This window comes from Bombyx mori, chromosome 2 (assembly GCF_030269925.1).
Source record: "Bombyx mori chromosome 2, ASM3026992v2".
Classification (NCBI taxonomy): Eukaryota; Metazoa; Arthropoda; class Insecta; order Lepidoptera; family Bombycidae; genus Bombyx; species Bombyx mori.
In genome coordinates, this window is record NC_085108.1 from 5,298,460 (window position 1) to 5,309,305 (window position 10,846).

A 10,846-nucleotide genomic window follows, 5' to 3' on the forward strand; every position below is an offset into this window, starting at 1 on the left:
TTTCAATAAATAATTAAATGATGACAACGATTATTAATGTCCCGAAAGGGATTCCTACATCAAACTCTGTGTAGATCACAAGTTTTTCCAGAATAGAATACTAGATATATTTCAAAGATAACATAGACAATGGACCTTAAGAGAGACGTGACATTTTAGGGATAAATACGGAGTTATCACGAAAGTTTTACTCATAATATTGTGAATTGTAAAAGGGCTCATACAGCAGTGAAAAAAGGTTGAGAAGCGCTGATTTAAAACAATAAAAAGGTGCATCTCTTAAATTTAAGTTTAACACGACCAGAAACCCGAAATCGTGAGACGCAGAACTTGAATACGACAAACTTCGAGCAGCCTTGAAACTGTTTATATTAAAACCTACACCGCTAAAAATTTGTCACAGAAACGTCCGTGTATTGAAAATTTCTTATTAGTTGATATTTATTTAATTTAATTAACGGAAGACGTAGCGGACCTAGGTCCCCCACAAAGTCGGGTGATGGTAGACCGCGTTCCCCCGACCGCTCTGGGGGAAGGTGTAACGCGGCGCCATCAAAGCGGGCTCTCGGCCCGCTGAACGAGGGAACCGGTGGTCGTTTCGCTGGCGGCCACCGGTCCGGCGTCCGTGGGACGGTGGGATGGATGTAATGTGCTCTGCGTCAACCCTGTCCCGCCGTTTCAATAGCCCCGACTGGGCTCCGGCCCGGTCCGAGGTAGGGCGCCGGTTGTGAGCGGCAGGAGTTTTTAGTGAGGTTCAACTCCCACATACCCCACCTGCCGCGCGGGTGGGGATCCGGCGATTTTCTCCTGTGGAAAAAAAAAAAAAAAAAAAAAGGTCCCCCACAAGGGGGACCGATTATATCTGTTGAGGGTCGCGGGGATCCGTTGGTTGCAGCCAGTGCAGGACCGGTCATAATAGCGATGCTCATCCTTTGTCCATTCAATCCGCTTCGCTTCAGGTGATTCGTTCGGTGTTTCGCTTCGAGTAGTTCCGATTATTGAATGACTGCGTGCCATTTCTGCAACGCTTTTATAGCCGATACCATATCCCTAGAATTATCGAAAGTATTTCACACATTTCGAGTGTTTTTTGTTTTCTTCATTGTGTTTTGCGCTATCTGACAATAGATGGCGTTGTACTTCTCGAGCGTTCTAGTTGCTACTAGATCCTTCGATATTCTTTCGACTATTCAGCGATAGATGGCGCTACTATTACCGGCGTAACAGAACGTTTGTGGACTGAAAGATAGAAGAAGGTTTATTTAATAAACATATCGACTGAAAAAGCGGAATTGTCGTAACTTGAAAAATTCAACTTTACACCAGAACTATAAATATAAATACAAATAATATGGTAAAAAGTTATTTAGCTTAAAACGCGGCTAACATTTCCGCTTTCTTCCGTCAATATAGTGATCAATTCAATAAAGATTCTTATCAACTTATATCTTATTGTGTTAAGATGGGTGGCGAATTTACGTTGTAGATGTTTATGGGCTCCAGTAACCACTTACTACCAGGTGGACTGTGAGCTCGTGCACCTCTGTTGGCGGGTGATGCGATGGTAATAAAGTTTTTTTAATTTATCTAAGCAAAACCACGACACCGCACTAACCTTAATATACTTTAGAATGTCGATATCAACTCTGATCGCCAGTTTAGTCTAGGCTTCATAAAAGATACGACGCTATGCGTGTTCCACTAATACTATTGTTTTTTATATACGCTGTTTTAAATATTTGCAATGGCCTTGGTAAGTTTCACTCAAACTTCACTGTTATAATGCTATTCGTAGGCTCAATCGAAAAATGAGCGGCTATTTGGTTTAAACGACATTTTTGCAATTTCAGGTGAGAGCCATTTAAAGTTTAAAATTTCGAAAAAATATCTTAAACAAAGAAACTTCTTCAGCTATTTGAACGGGTTAAACTTAATAGAAGTCTATATATTTATACGTGAAGCAAAAACTTTGTATCCCTTTTTACGAAAATTTCGTTGACGGAGGAGTATGAAATTTTCCATACTTATAGAGAAATTAGAAGAAGTAGTGCACGATGCTTTTTTTTAATAATGCATTAAATCAATAAAGAAAACATTACACACACTACATACAATGTATTTGACGCACACACGCATGCATACTATTTATTGTCAAACTTTTGTTCTTGACGTCTGTGGTCAAATTGAGAATAGATTAAATATTGTTTGCCTTTATTAATATTTTTTTATAGTGTAGCCTTGGCGAAATTTGTGATTATAGAAGTATAAATTACAATCATAATAGTGTACAAACTTACAATTCCAATTAATTATAGTCGAATTTCGACTACTGCGGGACCTCTAGTTCAATGAAAAACATCATATGCTTCGATATGATGGGATTAATATACATTTCCTCTTTATTTAGTCAGAAATAAAAAAAACCTATTTATTTAAAATGATAATCTGTACCTACGATATAGTTAAATTGTGAATGATTCGTTCTTCTGAACTACTTTGTCTAAGTGAATCAAATGAACTAGTCCATTTTTATGCTATGTTATCGTTCCGCAGTTCATTTAGCTCCAAGCAGGTATGACCGGCGACCGTTCTAGCTCAGAACAGACTCACATTCACCTTATTATATGAACGATTGCAAGTTCACGATAAGAAATCCTTTAGACGTTCACAAAATTTATTGCTTCTGTCTAAAACAAGCTTCGCATAGCGTGAACTTATCAATATGTTCACGAGTGATCACCTTTGACAGGCTTTCAAACTGCCGCAGCAGAGATAAATTCCATTTTTCTGTCTTAAATGGGCTGTCTTACGTGATTAATATAGATCACAATTGCTACTACCCATCACCATGTCGCGATTGCGGTTGTCTCCATAGAAATAGGCAGGTCTTCGGTATCTACCGTATTTTGAACACCAAAAACTCACTGGGTGTGAAAGTCGACGGTAATATGACGAGGGAGCGTCTTAATAAGTCTTGGATGGGCTCTGTGAAAGATGATATGCAAGAGAAGGATGTGAGAGCAGAGATAACGTGTTATAGGCCTGTGTGCTTAGTGCGAGTATTTTAACGTTCTCGATAGCGTAAAAGTTAACTCAAATTTGGATCGAGTTCGATGTTTGCCGCTTAGGAAGGGCGCTGTTTCAACTGCAAACAATTTTTTTTTTTATATGGCTTAGATGTGTGGACGAGCTCACAGCCCACCTCGTGCTAAGTGGTTACTGGAGCCCATAGACCTCTACACGTAAATGCGCCACACACCTTGAGATATAGTTCTAAGGTCTCAGTATTGTCACAACGGCTGCCCCACCCTTCAAACCGAAACGCATTACTGCTTCACGGCAGAAATAGGCGGGGCGGTGGTACCTACCCGTGCGGACTCACAAGAGGTCCTACCACCAGTTTTTGTTCCAGGTCCACCAAAATTTGAGTTAACTAATAAAAGTTAACTTTTACGCGATCGAGAACGTTTAAAAACTCGCACTAAGCAGACTGAATGGAAAACGAGATGGGGATAAAATAACAAGAAGAAAAAGTTTCCAATACTAAACAGTTTTCGTGGTAACAAACGTCGGGAATAAATGTCATATCAATTATAGCCAGTGGCTCCCAAAGTATTTCAAAATCCGGGAATTCATTAAAAAACGTGTCTATGAAAACAAAAACAATGTCAATGACGTAAATAAAATCTATGATCCAATATTCTGAGATTCCGATTAGTAATTCAGTTAACATCACTATGACTTCATCTAATAAATTAGGTACAGCATCTAAATTAGAATTCGAATTCGAGGTCAAGCCGCAACTAAACTGGTATTGATTATAAATTCACTATTGTTTTATTTTAGAAATAAACAAAAATCATTGAGTACTTATGTAGATACATTTTTTTATTTGTTTTGACTGATGTCATTGTTTTTCTAGCTTTTTATTTGTGGCTCTGATTAGATTAGTGAGCTAACGGCTCACCGGTATCCTTTAAGGAGTCTCCTCATCAATAAATATACCTGACGTTACTGACATCTTTAAACGGCGGTAAGAGCTTACAGCCAGATGGACGTTAAGGTCTGCCCTTAAGGACAATTATAAATATTAAAAACCTGGTTTTGAGTACAATCGAAACCAGTAACCCGGATATAGAATTAATTGAATTTTTATTTTATTATTTGAATTCGAACGTAATCTAAAGCTAAATAATTGTGATATTATTAACTATTCTATTAATTATTGATATATTGTAAACTTTTTTTTTTTTCCGAAACATATGAAGTTTGCTATATGAAGATAGATCCCGGAAAGAAAACAGAGAAGAATAAGTCTGAATACGTTACAAAGTAATAATTTGTTTTGTATTGCTTAAATCGGTAGATGAGCTCACGGCCTACTTGGTATGAAATGGTTACTGGAGTCCATTGACGTCAACAAAGGAAATTCCGCCATGACATCAGCGACATGATCGTTCTTGCTATACAAATAATTCTCAAATAATGAATTTTCAATCTAGAGAAATACATTTTCTTGATATTAGGATCCTCACAACACAACTATTTTTAAGACCGTATGATAAATAAACCCTTTGCAACGTTATATAAAATGAAGGTAATATGGCGTCTTATTTATTTAATCGTTATTATTTCAGGTACGCCTATGACTTGAACAAAAGGAAATGCATTAAATTTCCGTACTCGGGCTATGGAGGGAACGTAAACAGATTTGATTCTTTAAATGAATGCGTAAAAGCGTGTGATCCTGCAAAATTATCACTGGAAAATTACTACAAAGCTGCTAGAAGTGTACTAAAACAACGAAAATATGAAGAAGATTAAAATTTGAAACTTTAACACCAAAAGAATGTTTTATTTTAACTTTCAACATTAAAATAAATAGAGTAACAAACCGTAACTCAACTGAGATGAATTTAAATGAAATGAGATGAGATGATATGGGATGAGATATGCTCGCAAATGTACATTTTTTACAATCTTCGCAGATTAAATAGCCTTAAACAGCTTAGCCGTTCTATAGACTAGTATTATGAGATACATATAAGACTGGACTCATACATCCGAAATTCCTCTCTGAATCCATATTCTGAATTCATATTATTTATTCAAAAAGCCCGGAATTGCATACAATTCAATTATGCTCTACACGCATTCTGATTTTTTTCAGATTATGATTTTCTCAGATCGATCTGTAAGAATAATAGTGACGAGTGTTCTGAATTCCGGATTGGAATATTTAAGATTATGATTTCATAACGCGCGTGTTTCTAAACATCAGATTATGAATTATTTTTTAAATTATTACAAATATTATTTATTATTATTATAAACTATCGTAATTTTCTCGCCGTAATGTAAAACTGACTTTCCCTTACTCTGTTCATATTAAGAGGATGAATCCAGTGTGCCTATTCGTTTGCGTTTCTTTTTTGAAGTGAAACTTCTTTAGAATCGTTGTGATTTTAAACTCGATGAAACGAAATGAAACGAAACGAAAAAATAAGTCCATATAGACACAAACACATAAATGTATAGGCCGGCGGTATTCAGCCGGCGAGAGAATGAAATAGAACACATTATACGTGAAGTTAAAATATCAATTCACAGAAGGCGCTACCTCATACTATAAAAGATGATTTACAATTATTTCTATTTAGTTTGTTTTTTTATTTTTATAAGTTTCACTTCTACCGTGTGTGAATGGCACACACACACTTTTTTATTATTATTTAAAGCTAAAAAAGTACATATTATGTAAAGCGATGAGTATTACAACTTCCATACCCAAGACGTTTGCCTGAGCTGAGAAACAGGAGACTACTGATTTATCTGAATTTTTAAGATATGTGTGAGGTATGTACTTAGCTTGCCGGAGTTCAAATTATGAATTCCGACTCTGAATTCAGATAGGCATTCCGGATGAGTCTAACCTAAGACTACAATCATACACTAGAAAGCGGTAACGATCACCTAACGATTTTTAAATCTGATGATCTTTCAATAGGACCTTCTGAAGTATACTAACAAACTTCTTTATAACACTAAGTAATTTAACTGACTCTTAGCTTAGTTTTTAATTGTAGTGTAAAGGAACCATTGGAGCGAAACTAAATTAAAAGACAGCTCAATTCACACCTTCGTTAGTTAGCCGTTTTTTAGAGTTCAAGTTCAGGTTATTCACAATTGCGTGTATTAAATATAAAAAGGAAAACTTGAACAAATTTTATATAAACAACTAGCTGACCCGGCAGACTTCGTTGTGCCTCAATCGATAAATAAAAGACATAAGCTTTTGTATAAAATAAACAAAAAGATTCGTCCGACGGGGGACACATCAAAGGAAAAACAAATTTTTTATTTTTATTTAATTCCTATTATTTTCATACATATATCTACCTTTTAAACCTTCTCTGGACTTCCACAAATAATTCAAGACCAAAATTAGCCAAATCGGTCCAGCTGATCTCGAGTTTTAGCGAGACTAACGAATAGCAATTCATTTTTTATTGGATATAATATTAAAATGAAGGTGATAAGTATTTAATTGAAATGTATTATCACTTTCCGGAAAACCTCTCCTAAGTAGTGCCAGCTTCGTGCTCATCATAGAAGAGTCTCATTCTTGTTGAACCATTCTGAACCGTTCGTTTCGATATTTAGTAGAAGGAGCTTTGTGGTGTGTCTCGGGTTCTTCCAAAAAGTCCACAAAGTCTTTATAAAAAAACACCATTTTACTGAGACTTTATTTCATCCTACGTCATCTCGTTTCATTTAATTTCATCCCTATCGATTCTAGTCTCAAATAAATCAACTTCACCTCATCAATTATTTTTTTTGTGGAGTTTATGGCCTGGTATAACCACCTCATCCATAATATTTTTCATATAACAGAATACCTATATAAAAGATAACGCTGTGTGCTGTGATACCTCGGCCTTTCCGGTAGAAAAATGAAACTATAGTCGGATTTTTAATTAGACGAAGCTAGCTGACAGTAGCTAATGTCACTTTGTGAAATAATGTTGCTATATTTAAAGTAATAGTGATGATGCGTTCAGTTCTCGTTCAATCACATGAATGAACAATGAGTGTGAAGAGTTAATCATTAATTTCAAACTATAAAAGAATATTATTTATATTTTACAATAAAATTGTATTAAAGTGCTCCAATATATTATGTTACTAGTAGTATGCAACTACAATCAGTTTTTTTTTTATTTTCATTACCTACCTTTAATTGTTATATTTTATACATCTATAGTTTCAACTATATGATGTATTGGAAATAGGAGAGTCTTACAAGCTTCCTCGCAATGTTTTTCTTAATGTTTAAAACACTCGGTATTCAGTACAGGTAGATACTATAGGAACATAATATTTCGTCGAAAACTCGTTGCTATGTACAAAGCACGCCTAAAATTCGAATCCCGTACCCGATATCGGCAATTCGGCACACCAACTATTCATTAGACAATCGAGGCAATTTCATTAATTCAGGAGTTTTTTCAATCGTTCACTTTGTCACAACACTATTTTTATTTCATCAAAAGCTGACAACACAGTAAACGTCAGTTGACTTCGTCTAATAAAAAATCCGACTATACTACTCAATGTCTTGTCAAAATTCGTCACCGGTTGGTTATCGATTCATGATTGAACGGCCAATTCCCAAATATTTAAATACTTAAATACATTATAATCGTGCTCCAACGCGTGATATTTACATTTAACATCTATTTAGTAATTTAATCAGCGTTTCAGCGTACAACCGTAAGTTGACATATTTTATTGTTTAGCGTATGTATTAAAAAATAGTATTAGTTTTCTAAACTCAACTAGTTAATTATTGTAAGGTTATTGCGAAAAAACATACGATTAAAGTACTATATTGAATACTATAGCGTTGTTCGAATGTTTCTTATTAATAATCTTTATTTAAAAAAAATTTATCATTAAATAGTTTATGTATTACTAGATCCATCCGATAGATCATGCATCTGACAAAATTATAACCAAACTTTCACACAAATATGGGTTGAAACATACCTTTACAAGAGTGAAATGTAAAACAATGAATACTATAATACAATAACTATCTACAATTCAAAACTTTTTGCATCTGGAATACTTAATATTTTTTGTAAATGGCACTAATGGCTATGTAGGTACTGATGTTAATTTTTTTTTTTCGAAGGAATTCTGTACCAACCTGAAAGGAATTTTTTTCATTGAATTTATAGTAATGTTATGTACTTGATGTTATTGTTTTCTTTACCTCACCAAATAATTTCTATGAGCCATTTACTCATAACCTCCTGTCTTCTATATCATCACCTGTTGAGCATATTGTTTGCTGTATTCTTTTTAAGTCAGTCTAGAAAACTTCGATTGTGAATTTATCTATTACAAAATATATTATAATGTCTCTTCCGAGTCCCATCCTGATTGAAATGAATCGTAAATATTTAACTCTTAAAGTCTTTTAATACTTCAGCATATTGTGTCTAATACAATAAAACACTTTATGTTTATTTACATTTTTGCAACTTTGTTCGTATTGTATAAATGAGTATGTGTGTAATTGTATATTAAAACATATCCTTGACTCGTTCTTGGTTAAATTTATAACACAATTTGCATGTTACAAGGCTAGCAATTATTATAAGGTGTCAATTGAAAAAATATATTTCTCATTGCCAAGTACACATTCAATGCAATACATTAAATGAACTATTTGATAATATCTTAAAAATCAACTCATGCTTTTTTTACAAAAAATTTATTTTCTAGTTTTTGGTTGGATTTTTTATAAAAGTGTGTTTTTTTGTTTTTTTTAAACTATTATTTGTTTTTAAAAGGCAAATACTACAGTTTCCAATTTGCTAAGTGAAAAACGGAAGGCTCAAATGAATTTGTTGTTTTGACTGTCGAAAGTAAATAACGGACCTAATTGTCATTGGTCTTTGATAATTATGCCAAATTTCTAGTTAATCCGACGTTTTAAATGAGTCAAAATCATGTTCAAAGATTCCGTTACATATTAACATACGTATGAAGCTAATAAAAGCGTATTAATAAGGATTTGTCTGATCTACTCAATTAATTACGTCTGTGACCTTTCATTTAAGGCTATGTACTTTTCAAATAGTTTATAATTTAAAAAAAAAGCACTTGTTCAGATCAGCAAATGTTTAGTTATGTTTGTTGCTTAAAGCTGAGTGCAATATTATTATGAACTAATGAAGGAGAATCATTAATGGTTTTCCCTTTAAAAAATAAACTACACAGTTCTTACATACGATCTAAACGGACATAATTACTATGTACTGTTATGTATTGAAGCTACAAAATCACTTTACTACACATTAGTTTTTTTGGTATGTGCCTGTTTCTTGAAGGGGTTGAATTCTACAGACGAAAAAAAATGCCAGAACAACCATTGGACTTTCAGTAGGCAGCGACTTGGCTCTGCCCCTGGCATTGCTGAAGTCCATGGGCGACGGTAAGGACTTACCATCAGGTGGGCCGTATGCTCATCTGCCTACAAGGACAATAAAAAAAACTACAAATTTACATTTGTAACTCGATTAAACTGAAAAATAGTTTTTATCAATAGTGTCAACGAATCACGATAATTGAAGATAATGCCATTATATTTCCAGATGAATCAGGAATTTTGGAGTACTGGAGACAGTAACTACCCGCAAATGAGTTCAGCCATTAGTCATTTATACAACATACAAATAAATAACACAAATATTATTATATTTATAATAAAATGTGTAAGAATATAATCTGTAACATGATATTTCCATGAAAATCTTTGCTTCAGATGTCTGGCCGTGAAGGTGGCAAAAAGAAACCCTTGAAAGCACCCAAGAAGGAGTCCAAGGAGATGGACGAAGACGATCTAGCCCACAAACAGAAGCTAAAAGAACAACAGAAGGCACTTCAGGTATATATAATAACTTCTGAAATAGATTTTAAAGTATCCATGATGTTCATAATGTTGGTAAGTTGAATTGTATTCCCAGATCAGTAGCTTCCACAATCCTGCAAATTTAATCCATAAAGCAATCATGCTGTTTGAAGCATGAGTCAACCGACATATAAAACGGCGGGGTTGAAGACGTATCACCTGTGTGCGTAGTGAGAGTTTTTTAACGTTTTCGATAGCGTAAAAGTTAACTCAAATTTGTATGCAGTTGGAACAGCGCCCCTAATGGCAAACATAGGCAAACGTTTCGATTCCATACAAAATTTAGTTAACTTTTACGCTATCGAGAACGTTAAAAAACTCGCACTAAGCACATAACGAAAAATCGGAGGCTTACACTCAACTCATCTCGTGCTACAAAACTAAACATGCAATTGCAAATATTATATTTAAAACCAGTTTTTTTTTTAAATAAAATAATACCAACCCTTCAAAATCTTTACGAGAAAACAAGAAATTTTCTGTACATTTTCTTTATTTTATAGGAAGCCAAGGCGAAGGCAACTCAAAAAGGTCCACTTACCCAGGGTGGAATAAAGAAATCCGGGAAAAAGTGATATATCTTTTGTATTTATTAGAATACTTATCTTAATTTTAATTGTAATATTTTATATCTAGTTTGGCTGTTTAATACAATATGTATATTGTTGTGTTTGCAGAAAATAGATTTTTTCAAGCAAGAATCTTGTTAACATACTTTAATATGATATCTTTCGAATATGTCATCTGCATTTGTAAAAACGTATATTACAATATTTTTCAGTTTGTTAAAATAAAGTAAAATCGTCATTTTTAATATTAAACTTGTTTTATTTTTTTCAACTAATAAGTTAAAATCAAATAAAT

The 10,846-nt window shown here is 33.9% G+C and overlaps 2 protein-coding genes across 3 annotated transcripts; both read left to right on the forward strand.

Moving 5' to 3' along the window:
• The first annotated feature begins 1,578 nt into the window (after nucleotides 1-1,578).
• Nucleotides 1,579-4,850, forward strand: LOC101746964 (kunitz-type serine protease inhibitor homolog alpha-dendrotoxin). Of its 2 annotated transcripts, XM_062672166.1 has the most exons (3): nucleotides 1,656-1,753; nucleotides 4,269-4,332; nucleotides 4,638-4,850. In XM_062672166.1, exons 1-3 carry the CDS (start codon nucleotides 1,690-1,692, stop codon nucleotides 4,822-4,824), a joined length of 315 nt encoding a protein of 104 aa, XP_062528150.1. In that variant the 5' UTR covers nucleotides 1,656-1,689; the 3' UTR covers nucleotides 4,825-4,850. The 2 variants fall into 2 exon arrangements, 1 of the variants encoding a protein (XP_062528150.1); XR_009974892.1 differs by lacking the exon at nucleotides 4,269-4,332 and having other exon boundaries at nucleotides 1,579-1,753.
• Nucleotides 4,851-7,577: 2,727 nt separating this feature from the next.
• On the forward strand, nucleotides 7,578-10,803 carry LOC101736864 (translation machinery-associated protein 7 homolog). The gene is made up of 3 exons (XM_004933239.2): nucleotides 7,578-7,773; nucleotides 9,836-9,958; nucleotides 10,486-10,803. Exons 2-3 carry the CDS (start codon nucleotides 9,836-9,838, stop codon nucleotides 10,555-10,557), a joined length of 195 nt encoding a protein of 64 aa, XP_004933296.1. The 5' UTR covers nucleotides 7,578-7,773; the 3' UTR covers nucleotides 10,558-10,803.
• Nucleotides 10,804-10,846: the final 43 nt, after the last annotated feature.

Coding starts and splice junctions, on each gene's coding strand:
- LOC101746964 (XM_062672166.1), top strand. CDS start 1,690: ATGCGTGTTCCACTAATACTATTGTTTTTTATATACGCTGTTTTAAAT. Junction 1,754..4,268: donor AAATATTTGCAATGGCCTTG/GTAAGTTTCACT, acceptor AAACATATGAAG/TTTGCTATATGAAGATAGAT. Junction 4,333..4,637: donor AAGTCTGAATACGTTACAAA/GTAATAATTTGT, acceptor TTATTATTTCAG/GTACGCCTATGACTTGAACA.
- LOC101736864 (XM_004933239.2), top strand. CDS start 9,836: ATGTCTGGCCGTGAAGGTGGCAAAAAGAAACCCTTGAAAGCACCCAAG. Junction 9,959..10,485: donor AACAACAGAAGGCACTTCAG/GTATATATAATA, acceptor TTTATTTTATAG/GAAGCCAAGGCGAAGGCAAC.